General features: G+C 41.1%; 1 protein-coding gene across 2 annotated transcripts; it reads left to right on the top strand.

The window, feature by feature from the left end:
* The first annotated feature begins 378 nt into the window (after nucleotides 1-378).
* LOC134572465 (N-acetyllactosaminide alpha-1,3-galactosyltransferase-like) lies at nucleotides 379-15,740 on the top strand. 2 transcript variants are annotated; one of them, XM_063431451.1, is made up of 6 exons: nucleotides 379-409; nucleotides 499-676; nucleotides 8,438-8,511; nucleotides 12,032-12,169; nucleotides 14,133-14,403; nucleotides 14,861-15,740. In XM_063431451.1, exons 2-6 carry the CDS (start codon nucleotides 665-667, stop codon nucleotides 15,266-15,268), a joined length of 903 nt encoding a protein of 300 aa, XP_063287521.1. In that variant the 5' UTR covers nucleotides 379-409; nucleotides 499-664; the 3' UTR covers nucleotides 15,269-15,740. The 2 variants fall into 2 exon arrangements, with proteins under 2 accessions (XP_063287521.1, XP_063287522.1); XM_063431452.1 differs by lacking the exon at nucleotides 379-409 and having other exon boundaries at nucleotides 443-676.
* Nucleotides 15,741-15,927: the final 187 nt, after the last annotated feature.

Here is a 15,927-nt window from a genome sequence, read left to right as displayed (position 1 = left end):
TATTTTCTGGGCTGCCACACTTCCTCAATGACAACATGGACAATTCATTTGTCAAATTTCCGTGAATGAAGGCTTGTCTCCATACTTGGCATTGTAACTTCCAAAAACCTAAACAAACCTGTACGTGTGGGGAATTGTTGTACTTGTGTGCACAATGCACAAGTGTTTAATTGCTGTAAAATTATGATTAAACAGACATACAGCTTAAATTCCAGGTTTTCTTTAGGTTCAGTACACAAACTCCAGCGCACTCACCTATCGACAATACAGCAACTTCAATGTTGACCGATTTAATTAGTTTTTTGTTTTTTTAATTTTTTTTAAACACCTAATCTAGGCAAAAATAATGGGGGTTTAGTTACATTATATGATCATACAGGTCATATAGGTTCAGAACTTGCCTCCGTCAGTAAGTGTTAAAACCAGTGTTGAAGGGAAGGAATTTTCTTATTTTTTCCTATAATGTATTCTAAATCCCCACGCTGTTCTGGAGAGCAGGTAATCCCAGCACTGAGAGAGAAGCGATGATTAACCCTTGCAGGGAATGGGCGGGTTGGTTCTCGAGGAAAGATGTATTAAGGAATTCTCAGTGTCAGAACGCTCAGTGAATCATCTGGACAGGTAACACACGGGGCTGGGCTCACACACAGCACTGAACTGGAATATGGTGAACATGGTGAGAGGAGATTAACTTTCTTTATCATTAATCCGTTTATTTCACTATCTCCGTTTATATCTCTCTACTATCTCTGTCTCTTTTTTTCCCTTGATACATTTTTCAACAAAAATAATAGTAATAATAACACAATTTAGAACTACGATCAAACAGATGAATATAAATGTATGTTTCCATCCATTGATATGTCAGATGATATATAAAGTCAAAATGAACATGTCAATAATAAGAAATATAATATAGAAAGAGATTGATTGTCTTTAAAGGTTGTTTATATTAAGGTATAAAAAAATTATATCAAAGTTAAAAGAAATTAAAACAAAGGTCTGGTCAGGTGGAGTCTCTGTCTCTTTATATCTCATTCTCTACGTTTCTCTTTTCTCTCACCATCATCTCTCTCTATCTATATGTCAGTCTTGGAACTTGCAATTAACATGCTATATTTCTAGATTAGAACATGTGACAGTAACATTCTATATTTCTAGATTAGAACATGTGAAAGTGACATTCTATACAGTGAGGGGAAAAGTATTTGATCCTATGCTGATTTTGAACGTTTGTCCACTGACAAAGAAATGATCAGTCTATAATTTTAATGGTAGGTGTATTTTAACAATGAGAGACAGAATAACAACAACAAAGAATCCAAATCCAAAAAAGTTATGAATTGATTTGCCTGTCAATGAGTGAAATAAGTATTTGACCCCTTTGACTTAGATGGCAAAACCCTTGTTGGCAATCAGAGGTCAGACGTTTCTTAGTTGGCACCAGGTTTGCGCACATCTCAAGAGAAATTTTGTCCCATTCCTCTTTGCAGATCCTCTCCAAGTCATTAAGGTTTCGAGGATGACGTTTGGCAACTTAAACCTTCAGCTTGCTCTACAGATTTTCTATGGGATTAAGGTCTGGAGACTGTCTAGGTCACTCCAGGACCTTAATGTGCTTCTTCTTGAGCCACTCAAGAGTTGCCTTGACTGTGTGTTTTGGGTCATTGTCATGCTGGAATACCCACCCACGACCCATTTTCAATGCCCTGGCTTAGGGAAGGATGTTCTCACACAAGATTTGACGGTACATGGCCCCATCCATTGTCCCTTTGATGCGGTGCAGTTGTCCTTAGCAGAAAAACACCCCCAAAGCATAATATTTCCACCTCCATGTTTGACTATGGGGATGGTATTCTGGGGGTCTTGGCAGCATTCCTCCTCCTCCACACACAGCGAGTTGAGTTGATGCCAAAGAGCTCAATTTTGGTCTCATCTGACCACAACACTTTCACCCAGTTCTCCTCTGTATCATTCAGATGTTCATTGGCAAACTTCAAACGGGTCTGTAAATGTGCTTTCTTGAACAGGGGGACCTTGCGTGCGCTGCAGGATTTCAATCTTTCACGGCGTAGTGTTTACCAATTGTTTTCTTGGTGACTATGGTCATTAACAAGATCCTCCCGTGTAGTTCTGGGCTGATTCCTCACCATTCTCATGATCATTTAAACTCCACAAGGTGAGATCTTGCATGGAGCACCAGACCGAGGGAGACTGACAGTTATTTTGCGTTTTTTTCATCTGCGAATAATCGCACCAACTGTTGTCACCTTCTCACCAAGCTGCTTAGCGATGGTCTTGTAGTCAATTCCAGCCTTGTGTAGGTCTACAATCTTGTCCCTGACATCCTTGGACAGCTCTTTGGTCTTGGCCGTGGTGGAGAGTTTGGAATCTGATTGATTCATTGCTTCTGTGGACAGGTGCCTTTTATACAGGTAACAAGCTGAGATTAGGAGCACTCCCTTTTAAGAGAGTTCTCCTAATCTCAGCTCGTTACCTGTATAAAAGACACCTGGGAGCCAGAAATCTTGCTGATTGATAGGGGATCAAATACTTATTTCACTCATTGACATGCAAATCAATTTATAACTTTTTTGACATGCGTTTTTCTGTATTTTCTTTTTGTTTGTTATTCTGTCTCTCACTGTTAAAATAAACCTACCATTAAAATTACAGACTGGTCATTTTTCAGTGGGCAAATGTTCAAAATCAGCAGGGGATCAAATCCTTTTTTCCCTCACTGTATTTCTAGGTTAGAACATGTGCGAGTAACTTTCTATGTCTCTAGAACAGGGGTAGACATCTTTCGGCACACCAGATGTTGTGGATTATATCTCCCCTGATACTTTGCTAGTATAATGGCTGTAAGAGCATTATGGGAGATGTAGTCCTCAATATCTGGAGTTCCAAAAGGTTGCCTACCCCTGCTCTAGAACATTCTAGTAACTTTGTATATCTGTCTGTAGTAACGTTCTATATTTGTAGAATATATGAGAATATTGTTTTCTGTAGCAGAAGCCAGCTGTATAGTGTATTAGGGATCATTAGTGTTTTTCTAAAGGAACCTCAGTGGAGAGAGACAGCCAATACTAAAGCCATGTTTACTGCACATCTCTGTGGGGTCCCAATCCAGCTAATTCCTTTCTAGAGAAATCATACAATTTAAATGCATAATGCAGACAGCATGGGAAAGGATATCATGTTGTCGGAGCTCGAGCGAGGTGCGGCTTGTCAGCTCGACTGTTACGCCCTACCCCCCCCCCCCCCCCCCATTTGATATAGGTTTTATTTATGTTGTTTACCTGTGAGTGTGGCTGGATGGGATGGGAGTTAGTCCCCTGACGGTCTGGCATATTGAGAGGAATTATCACACTTCAGATGTAGAACTAATATCTGGCACATATCTTGGTTCTCATGGGACACTGTGACTGTGTGATGACTTGAAGAATAGTAACTCCTGTGCCATCCAGGGAATCACTACTATGTATCCCTTCGACTCAGACTGCATCTGGGGAGAGACATTGGGAGCCAGCAGGCAGGGGGTCTTGGCCCCAGAGGTTGGGGGCTCTGCCAACGGGAACTGCGTCAGGTGCCTAAGGTACCTAATTGTGAGCCACCAGTGAAACAGTCAGTTGATAATTAACTTACCAAACGTACACCAAAATATTAATAGAGGCTTCAATTTAATATAGTTGGATATGTTTTTCAAGTAAGTTAATATTTTTGGATAAACTTTTAAAATTATTATTTTTTAATATTAAAATAGCAAAAAATATATCAACATATACTAAAAGGATTTTTTTAATAAAATAGCAAGAAAGATAGCACTATTAAAAAAATAAATAAATATTTAAACATTAAAACCGTTTTCAAAATATTAAATCAAGGACAGAGTTGGAAGAAATCGCTCACCTGGCTGAGTTGGGAATATGTCGGTGTCTAAAGGAGAGATACCAGTATTTATACGTAGTCGGTTAGAACGAAACAATGCATCGTATGTGATTTAATTATGGGAGAGGTGGTGGGGTCGCTCATTAATTGTTTGTTCAGGTTGTGTAATTTTTGTCTTCTGTGGTTTTGTAGAATTAGCCATTTACAATGAGGGTGTTAATCTATTTCATTGTTTTTATGTTGTTTTTCATGTCATGTGTCCTTAAGGGGTTAAAGGGTTATTTTTGGCTCTGTGATGGGATAGTCAGATTGGTTTCCCTCTGATGAGAATCATGTATTATTAAAAACCCTGCACCCCCTTCTAAAATACCCTGTCGAGCCCCCCTTCACAAAAATCTCTGCCCCCATTTGTACAAAACACCTGCCTCCTTCTAAAAATCCCCTGCCATGCCCCCTTTTACAAAACCCCTTCCCCCTCTACAAAACACCTGCCCAGCCCCCCTTCTACAAAACCCCTGCACCCCCCTTCTACAAAACCCCATGCACAGCCCTCCTTCTGCAAAACCCCCGCCCCCTCTACAAAAACCCAGTCCACCCCATGGACAGCCCCCCTTATGCAAAAACCATGCCCTTCTACAAAAACCCTGGTCAGCCCCCTTTCTAAAAAATTCCTACCCATTCTACAAAAACCCCGTCTCCTCTCTACAAAAGCCCCTGCCCCCACTTTTTCACAAAACCGCCTACATCCTCTCTTCTTCACAAAATCTCTGCACCCCCCTCCTCACAAAAAAAAACTGCACCCACCCCCTTCTTCACAAACCCCCTGCACCTCCCCTTCTTCACAAAAAAACTCTGCACCCCTCACCTTTACAAAAATCACTGCACCCACCTCCTTCACAAAAAACCTGCTCCCCCATTTCTTCACAAAACCCCAATGCCCCCTTTTCACAAAAAACCCTGCCCCTTTTAGAAAAATCCCTGACTCGCCTTTTACACAAAAAAAAACTCACCCCCTTTTTGACAAAAAATCCTGCACCCACTTTTTATCACAAAAAAACATGACCCTCTCTTTTCACAAAAACACCTGCCCCTTCTTCTTCACAAAAGTCCCTGCCAGTAATACCCATTTCTTAAAAAAAAAACACAAAGCTTGCAAGTAGACACTCACAGCTCACTGCTCCCTGCTCTTTCGCCATGGTGCCGCACACAGCAGCAGAGCGGATCCTTCCGCTACTGCTCGAGATACCGTGGGGGACGGACAGGCGGAGCACACCTATGTCACGCTGGCATGGTGTTACGTTCCGCCACGCACCTCCTCCTCAAATTTAAATAATGCTGCCCAGGCCACAAGTATGTGTGGCCGTCATGGCACCCACCTTTTGTGTGGCACCAGGGGCGGACCCCTCCCCCTATTAGTTACACTACAATGCTAAACTGTGTTCCCAGTTCTAAGTATGTGTTACCACTGCTCAATCCACAGGCTATGAAGAAGGGTTTATGTTTTCATTATCAAAACTCTGTTTGGGATTTTATACAATAATGAGGTGCTGCTATTTTGGGGCTCTATTGTCTATATAGTTTCATTCATGGTTTCAGGGCCAGCGCCACCATGAGGCAAATTAGCCATTCTTCGGTGGAGCCAGATTAAAGAGCGGCGCTGTGACTCTCACAGGTCAGAAGAACTTGGAAACCTCTCACCATTCCATCCCAGAGCTCCTATGTATTGGGATTGAGAGAGTGGGTTAGCCAGCCAACACCCTGATTCATGTAGGAACGCAGGGCCATGATAGATTAATTTAGATAACCTTTACAACTGACATATTCTCCCTTACAACCCCGAGGGGAGAATAGCTCAGTTGAATAGAACTTAATTAACAAGATCACACCTGTGACAGACCGTCTTGAACCCCTACCAGGTACCTCCGTCAATTGTTGCTTCCTAGTAATCCTTGAGTACCATAAGCACCGCACTGGACACCATAACCACCGTAAAAACCCCATGAACGCCGCCCTCCACCCAGCCTGGACCCAAGACCAGGATCCAGTGTGGCGGAACCAACCTCGCCACTGAGAACTGGAGAAGCCTGGTTGCTAGCCTCCTGCCCAGTGATTATGGTCCCTGGGAGATATTGCCCTTTAAGGGACTGAATTGGGGCTTATGGACTGCTACCATAATGTACTGACCCTTTAAGAACTACTTTTGGGCAGGTGGATTGTATTATACTGTCCCTAGCTCTTTAAATACTTTGGGGACAGATTGGTACTTTTGTATATGGCACTTTGGACACATTCGAAGCTGTCGAAGCGGTCGAAGCGGTCGAAGCTGTCGAAGTTGTCGAAGTGGCCGGTATCGGACAAAGGACCACGTGGTGGCGGCGGCCATTTTAACTTCGAACACTGCCGACCCTTAACAACAACTCCACTTCGACACTTCGACTAAAGTCGAAGTACAGGCACACTTCGAATGGGACTTAGCCGTTTTTATGCCAGGAATTGACCGACCGCACAGCCCTAATCTATGGAACTGTTTTGGGCAAGAAAATGTGCTTGCGGTCGGTCATAAAAGGACTTCCGTGTAACTTTTGATCCGCTGGAGGGATTTGGCTGATTTTTGGAAGTGTTTATGTTTAAAGTATGCTGAGTCTGAATATGTGATTTGTATGTGAATATGATGTAGGGTTTCGAAGTTATAGATATTGTGTAAAAGTTATGTTTTAAACTGTATAATAAGTGGATTATCTCTCAGGCTGAGGGGAGGGGATGTGTGGGTTGTACCATATCTCGGATTGGTTATTTTATGCCTCCCCCTGGGTGTGGCCTGTATGTGTGAAATGGAAATAAAAGCCAGGCTGGATGAGCCAGTCCAGAGTTCCTGTTTTACCCTCAAAGTGATGTGTCGTCTCATTATTGGGGGAAGGATTTATTGCATGCTGTTCCAGTTGACTGCTAGGAGTACAAGCCTATTCGTATGGTTCCTATTCAATGGTCTACAGCATTCATATGCTTGAGAAGATTTAAAAGGTTTCTCGGATTCGGTGATTGTGGTGTCTGCCAGAGTGCTTGGAGTCCTCAGGAAGCGCTAGGAGCATCCTTTAACGGAGGTACCAAGTCGGGGTGCCAGGTGATCCGTTACATCCAGCTTCCAGTGGGTAGACCTCTCCTAGTCTAGAGAGGGTAACAGAAACAGCTCTTAGAAGAGCTAGTCATTATACTCAGGGGAGTATTGTGATATAGCAATCCCCAGAGTGTATGTATCTCCAATCCCCCAAACATGAGCCAAGACTTCATGAAGGGGTAAAGCATTCTGTTTAATGGAAGCCACAGCTGGCCTTTTATGCAAGTCCCCAAGCAAGGTGTACACCCACATGGACATTGTTTAGAACAGGGACACAAAGCTTACAAACCAATCAGAACAGTAATTAAATGTACGACACTCCCATAACAAACATACAATCCCTCCCCTGTGCCTGTGAGATAATTGAGTCAGATACTGTATTAACCCAATTATCTCCAGGCAGACAAAAAACACAATTTACAAAACCCCAAAAGTACCCCAAAACACAACATATCCCCATAAATGTACACCCAGATAAATAGGGGGCTGAGACACAGGAATGATGGGACAGTGAGGAGGAAAGGATGGGTTACTGCAGAAGATATGTTTTAATTAAAGGACCACTATAGGCACCCAGAACACTTCAGCTTAATGAAGTGATCTGGGTGCCAGGTCCAGCTAGGATTAACCCTTTTTTCTATAAACATAGCAGTTTCAGAGACTGCTATGTTTACCTATGGGTTAATCCAGCCTCTAGTGGCTGTCTCATTGGCAGCTGCTAGAGGCGCTTCCGCGCTTCTCACTGTGATTTTCACAGTGAGAAGACGCCAGCGTCCATAGGAAAGCATTGTGAATGCTTTCCTATGAGAGTGGCTGAATGCGCGAGTGGCTCATGCCGCGCGTGCGCATTCAGCCGATGAGGAGGAGGAGAGTAGGAGGAGAGCTCCCCGCCCGGCGCTGGAGAAAGAGGTAAGTTTAACCCCTTCCTCCCCCTAGAGCCCGGTGGGAGTGGGACCCTGAGGGTGAGGGCACCCTCAGGGCACTATAGTGCCAGGAAAACGAGTATGTTTTCCTGGCACTATAGTGGTCCTTTAATGTTAGGTGTGGTGGATCTCTGGGGTAGGCTAGGATGGCATTATTGAGTCAGGAATAATTGTTCGCACAAACAAAATTAATAAAGATCGACTATTCCAAATAAAGGCCATCGGAATATGAATGGGGAGGGCTTGGAGAAGGTAATGTAAACGGCCGGGGTAGGATACTCATTTTTAAAATCTGGATCCGGCCAATGAGACTAAAGTGAGGAAGGGGGGGGGGATCAAGCAAAATACTGGGTTGGTCCTGATTGTCTGAAGGAAGGGTTCTAAACTAAGAACAAGCAGGGGGAGGCCAATTTGTAAACCTGCAGTCTGTGCATTAATAAAAACAAATGCATTTATATTTGCGGTTAGTGGCAGATAAATAAACACATCTCTTTTTTTCTCTTTTTAGAGTCGTTTGCGCAAAATCTGTTTTTATATTTTTCTCCTCACTCTGTGTAGTGTTATCTACTGGAAGAGCTTAATGTGAGTATTTTACATTCATGTCTGTCCCTAAAATCCTCCTATACTCATCTCACTGCACTAAGAGAACCTGAATATATAACATAGGCAACTGCAACACTGACTCCCCCTCTACTCAGCAGAGACTTGTATGTAGATAGGAAATGCATCCTTGTAGTGGCCTACCTCCCAGTGTCCCTATTTAGGAGGGACAGTCCCTATTTTGGGCCCAAGGCCCTCTGTCCCCCTTTTCTCTCCTAATGTCCATCTTTTCTACGAGCTCCATATTGGTCGTGTGTCTGAGTGTATAACAGAGCTCCACAGCAATAATACTCCCAGTAATGTGTCTGTGTGTATAACAGAGCTCCACAGCAATAATACTCCCAGTGATGTGTCTTTAACCCCGTAAGGACGGTGGGCGTTCTATGCCGTCCTTGGGGACTCGGCTCTAAACGATTGCCCGGTCGCCGGCGATCGCAGTGTGGGGACTCATCTGGGAGCCCAGGGAGTCCCCCTCCTTCCTCTCCTGCCCCCCTGGGCCATGTGAATGCGAGGTCCTCACATTCACCTCACATTCACATGGACGGATAGCAATGCCAGCAGGGGGAGTGCATATAATGACAGGTACTCCCCCTGCTGCCTGTAAATAGTAAAAAAAAAAGGTAGAGTTACAGTTATAAATAAAATATATACTTAGATCATATATATATATATTATCTAACCGCACTAACCGCAAATATATATATTACATACATACACTGTCTAAGTGTATTTTAATATATATATAATTATAAATATATATTAATATCAAAATACACATACAATGATATTGATTAAATATATATATATAATTTTCATAATATATTTATATATAATATAAAATTAATAAATATGTAAATACGTTAAAAAATAAAAAAAATAAAAAATAAATAAATAATATATATGTGTAAATTCGTTCTAACTGTATTTTAAAATTAATATATATATGTATATATATATATATATATATATATATATATATATTGATATCAAAATATACGTAGAGCGAAATAATATATCTATATACATAAGTATATACGTATATATATATCACTATATATATACCTATATATAAATAAAAATAATTTAAAAAAATTGTATATATATATGTATATAATTTTTTAAAATTATTTTTATTTATATATAGGTATATATATAGTGATATATATATACGTATATACTTATGTATATAGATATATTATTTCGCTCTACGTATATTTTGATATCAATATATATATATATATATATATATATATATACATATATATATTAATTTTAAAATACAGTTAGAACGAATTTACACATATATATTATTTATTTATTTTTTATTTTTATATATAATAATTCTACGTATATATATTTATGTAATAATTTTACAGAATTAGGTAATTTTATTAATTACAATTTGGGGGACCTGCCTGACAACCCATGCCAAAGTCCAAAGTCCAGGGAATTTAATTTTCTAGCACTATATTTAACCCTGTAACTTTCCAAGACACCATAAAACCTGTACATGGGGGATACTGTTTTACTAGGACTTCACTGAACACAAATATTAGTGTTTCAAAACAGTAAAATGTATTACAACGACGATATTGTCAGTGAAAGTGACATTTTTGCATTTTTCACACACAAATGGCACTTACACGGACAATATAATTGTTGTGATACATTTTACTGTTTTGAAACACTAATATTTGTGTTTAGCGAAGTCTCCTGAGTTTAACAGTACCCCTCATGTACAGGTTTTATGGTGTTTTCAAAAGTTAAAGAGTCAAATATAAGGCTTGCATTTCAGTTTTTTCACATTGAAATTTGCCAGATTGGTTACGTTGCCTTTGGGACCGTACGGTAGCCCAGGAATTAAAATTACCCCCCTGATGGCATACCATTTGCAATAGTAGACAACCCAAGGTATTGCAAATGGGGTATGTCCAGTCTTTTTTAGTAGCCACTTAGTCACAAACACTGGACAAATTTGGCATTCAAATTTGTTTTTTGCATTTTTCACACACAAACAAATATTAACACTAACTTTGGCCAGTGTTTGTGACTAAGTGGCTACTAAAAAAGACTGGATATACCCCATTTGCAATACCTTGGGTTGTCTACTTTTGCAAATGGTATGCCATCATGGGGGTAATTCTTATTCTATGGCTACCATACGGTCTCAAAGGCAACATAACTAATCTGGCGAATTTCAATGTGAAAAAACTGAAAAATTTAACATGCTATATTTGACCCTGTAACTTCCCAAAACACCATAAATCCTGTACACAGGGGGTGCTGTTTTACACATGAGACATCGCTGAATACAAATATGTGTATTGTATTGCAGTAAAAGCAAACAGTATTATGACATTCACAGTTAAAATGTCACGTAGAACTAAAAAATGTGTAAAAATTCTTATTTTCTCCCATTTTGTATTCTTAATTTTTTTTTATATATTTTATTCATATTAAGTTATGTTTCATACCTAAATATTTGATATTAAATGAAAGCCCTGTTTCCCCTGAATAAAATTATATATAATAAGTGTGGGTGCACATAATATGAAAGAGGCGAATTACGCCTTAACAGACATATAGCGCAAATTCAGGTTTTTGTTTATGTTTTGTTTTGATCACAACTTGTACATTTGTTTCCGTCCTTCAGGGGTTAAACTACAATAAATGTGTTTAGAAATCAGTCTGTGTAAATAGGATACACTGTTCTACTTCTAAATGACATATTCATAATAATAAATTATTAGTAAGGGACCGAAATGTTCTCTGAGCAGCCCATGGCCAAACCCTCACTCACACCACTAGAATTAAAGTGTCCCCCGGCCCCCTCTATCCATGAGAAATGTTGTGAAGAATGCAGTGGGTGTTTATTAAGAGTAGTTGGGGCACACACAATCCCATCCGCTTCAATTCAATCTAACTGAACACATTAAGGGTTATTCACAAAAGTGTGAATTCAAAGAGAATTTTGAATTTAAGGGCCGAGTAGCTCAGCTGAAAGCATCAATGAGTTTTGTTTTGTATTTCTAACGCTATAACGCTTTGAATTCTCACTTTACTGAATAACCCTGTAAGTGTCTTAAATTCTGGGACGGTGCAATACCCAACACGCCTGGATTAGGGATATTTAAGGGTCGTAGCCAGGGTTACTAGATCCACCATGTTTTTATGGACACGTATGAGGTATACACATTGATGGGCAGCACATGAAAAGGGTTGCCGTGGTGTATGTAGAATTCAGAAGAAGGTGTATATTACGCAAATAAGAATCCTGCAGCATATGCCTTATACATACTGCAGGGCAACCCTTTAAATATGAAAACACAGTGGATCTGGTATCCCTAATCATACTGTGGCACTGCCCACACAACACGTACAATCTATATCCCCAGCACAGGAGCAGCACAAGTTACCGTTCCATCACACATTGCTCTACAACCATTGTGTATCCAATGCGGAAATTAAAATATTATCTGCTTTCTTGCCCATATCTCCCCAGCTGCTTTCCGGGACAGCCCTCCGTCACTCCTTGGGGAGCCCCCATCGTGTGGGAGGGAACATTCAACGCTAAAGAGGTCGACCGCTTGCACTATCAGAGGGGGACGGTGGTGGGGATCTCTGTGTTTGCTGTTGGAAAGTGAGTGTCCTCGAAAATCTTCCTGTAGCTCGCTGATAGTTACAGTATCACAGTTATTCACTAAAGGGAGAATTCAAAGTGAAATTCAAATGTAAGGCCAAAATAGCTGAACCAGAGAAATTATCTAAGTCAACTATATCCACTCAGCTACTCTGGCCTTAAATTTGAAATTCGCCTTGAATTCTCAGTTTTTGTGAATAACTCTGTGTATGTTGTAAACTCTGAACAGCACACGCATTTGGCGGATGTTTTAAAGACCCGTCCTGTTAAAAGATATAGTCATATAATATCTATTGTTAATTTAATTTATTGTCTGAAGAAATAGGGCGTCATAACTGGGTGGATCCCTCTTGCCTCCCTCTGAGACTCTGAACCAGGGTTAGTGAAAAGGTACCACCACTACTGCAGACCTAGGCTACTTCTCCCATGATGCTTTGTCTGCCCTGAGTCTTTTCGGTGTAGCACTGTCTATTGGTGCATCTTATACAAGCCCTCATGTACCATGTGGATGGGAAATTACCCAATTATTTTCCAGTATACATACTGCATTATGGATATTATGGCAAGGATTAATGTTTAATATACTTAATGACTCCTTTAAAACCACCATACTGGTTAGACACAGCGGCCAAGCTGTCCACCCAGGCCTGACTTGGCACTCCTGTGATATTCAAAGCCCTGTACTCCCTCAACACCTCTGGGGTTATGCCAGTTCCCACCACGTAGGACTCTATCTCACCTTCACTCCTAAATGCACATCATGAAGGCGGCTCACACGTGGTGCCCACAAAATGACAGACGGCTGAGCTGCTGTTCAGCTGGAGGCACAAGCATCAGCCCGAAAATGGGAGATGGAATTCCAGAAAGCATTTGACCATCAGTTCTGGAGAAAATTGTGTGAACGGAGGTGACAGCCTACCCTGCCTACTGCCCTGTCTGCACCTGTGACACAGCTTACAGACAAAGCCTTGGCCCAGAGACACCAAACATGGTGGAGAACAGTTTATGCAGCTGAGTGCAGTCCCCACACCAGTGTGGAACACCGATACCTGGAGTCCTGGGCTCTCTTCCTGATGGTGACCAGCGGTTACTGGGCACAGGTTCCTGTTGACACCTGGTACTGGAAAGATGCCGCTTGGGCCAGATTACTGGGAGTCTCAAGCACCCCAATATACCTAACTGGACTTTGCCTGATAGGTTGAGTGAGGTCCATTTGAGGAGATACTAAATATGTCGAGCTATAGCCATTGCTTTTGGCTTAATAGCAACGCTGTTATCTAACTATTGCTTGCTGCTCTCCTTTCATCTTTCTAAGTCTATGCCACTACACGTACTAGCATACCTGATATGTCCAACTTCTGGGATCCAGTGACTATGCTACCTGGTGGTTTTATCATCTTGTGTTCCTTCTCGCCCAGTCAGCCAATACCTCCACAGCTCTATCCTCTTGTCTCTGTACTGACTCGCTAGCTGTACACGTTATCCATTCATTAAACTTGTGCGGGTATTTTGCATGCTATGCCAATTTTATACCATGTTTGTTATTGATTGTTTGCTGTCGCTGTCGTGGCATCACAAGCTTGATTGTGATCTTATGCACAGCAAAAATATATATATAAAAAAAAGATATGAGTGAATTTCCCAAGTTAAAGAATGAAAAAGCAATATGTACATTCTGGGCCAAAATCTCCTAAAAAGCTCATTTCCACAATGGCCAGGATTATCTAACTCGGCACATCCAGTATACATATATTGGAATGGATGGATGGATGGAAGGATGAACACCGGTATATATCACATTATACTCTATTATTTTTATGATATATTGTTTTATATTTTCTCTTTTCATATCTGTCATGTACCGCTTTCGTCTTTTCCCCCTTTATTCCTCGTTTCCTGTCTTTGTATAGTTTGGATAGCAATCTTTCCTTCTCTGCCTCTCCCACCCCGTCCCCCTCTGCAGGTATTTGTCAAGGTACCTCATTCCCTTCCTGATATCTGCCAACCGATACTTCATGCCAGGACTGGAATGTGTCTTATACGTGGTAACTGACAGCCCATCTTCAATGCCAGCTGTCTCCCTGAGACCCGGAATGACTTTGGTCATCCTAAAGTGCCCTGTGCGACCCCGCTGGCAGGACATCTCTATGATGCGCATGAAGGATTTACAGGACTTTGTGTTCCCCCTCGCTAGAGACCAAGTGGACTATCTGTTCTGCATGGATGTCGATCAGGTGAGAAGGAAAGAGTCTGGTACAAAGTGTAGGAAACAGAATGTGCTATTGAAAGAAATTGTAATAAAAGACAGGCAATAACAAATAGGAGATGGATTCATCTGATCCCAACTTCATAGTTTACTGATTTTGACTCTCAATCATACTGTATTTTATCGTAAGGTAACTTGTAACTTCATATAGATATGTCCTTATCTTAATGACCTACCATACTCTTAAGTCTTAACCCTTTTTATTACCAGATTATTTTAATTTTTCTTTTTACATTTCTACTTACACAAAGTTATCTATATATAAATCTATGTCTACCATTTCTGTATCCCTCTCTTTATCAATAAACCAATTGTATATGTTACCCTGCCTCCTTGTGTCTCTCAAATATTGCTTTGTGTATCTCATCTGTCTAACCCTCTTTAGTTTGTCTTATTTGACCAATGCATTGTTTGCATCTCCACAGGTCTTTGTCTCGCGTTATGGCTCAGAGACCCTGGGAGACCTGGTAGCTCAACTTCATTCAGGACACTACTTGCAAAAGAAAGAAGACTATACATACGAACAAGACCCTCGCTCCACTGCGTTCATACCTCTTGAAAAGGGACAATACTACTATCACGCATCAGTGTTTGGTGGGACCATTCCCCGTCTCATGAACCTTACATCGTCCTGTCTCAGGGGAATATTGGAGGACAAGGAGAAAGAAGTGGAGGCTGTGTGGCATGATGAAAGTCATCTCAATAGGTACTTGGCTTTAGAAGATCTGCCATCTAAGGTTTTGTCACCAGAGTACTGTTGGGATAGGCGATTATGGCTAAAAAGTCCCAAAATGCGTTGGGCAACAAAGGATTATGAAAACATGAGAGAGTGATGAAACAGACGACATGGACTATCATAGGAGAAAGTAGCAATATCACATCTCAGAATTCCACAGAGTGGAGTTAAGAGTGACTAAATATCTGGATGACAGAAGCAGAGTATTATGTGCGATTTGTACTGGGAATAAGGGACTAGGGAGTCAGAGGCCTCCAATTAGTGGGCAAAGAGCAGAGCAAAACCAAGAGGTTTCCAGATCCATGTTTGTGCTAGCGTGCGGACCTTTTCTGTGCACAGCAGTTTGAAACACAGCCAACAAACCGGGGACTGTCTGTGACAAGAATGTTTGGGACGTGATAACAAACTAGCCAACTCAGACAGATCCACTTCAAGGCCAAAGAAATGTTTGTTCAAAGAGATCATCCATCAGGACTCTCAATGGACCTACCTCCACATGGCAGCTATATTTTAATACACTGGGGTTGGTCGCTTGTGATTGCTTTGAACCAGGACCGTAGTTCTTTTGATCCTCCTTGGATGCAATAAATGTTAACTGTCTTGTGTCTTTAAATGACAAAAAAGAACTGCCAGGAGAGAGCGAGAAATTCTAACTGTTTTGCTGGTGGAGTGGCAAATATCAACCAATTGATAGATATCATGAAAGAAAGCTGGGGATTGTAATGAAAGACGGGGTTTCCTCCAATACATGGGGAG

Source organism: Pelobates fuscus, chromosome 9, assembly GCF_036172605.1.
Source record: "Pelobates fuscus isolate aPelFus1 chromosome 9, aPelFus1.pri, whole genome shotgun sequence".
Taxonomy (NCBI): domain Eukaryota; kingdom Metazoa; phylum Chordata; class Amphibia; order Anura; family Pelobatidae; genus Pelobates; species Pelobates fuscus.
Note: the sequence above shows the minus strand (reverse complement) of the source record. Positions and strands in the feature narration are given on the sequence as shown.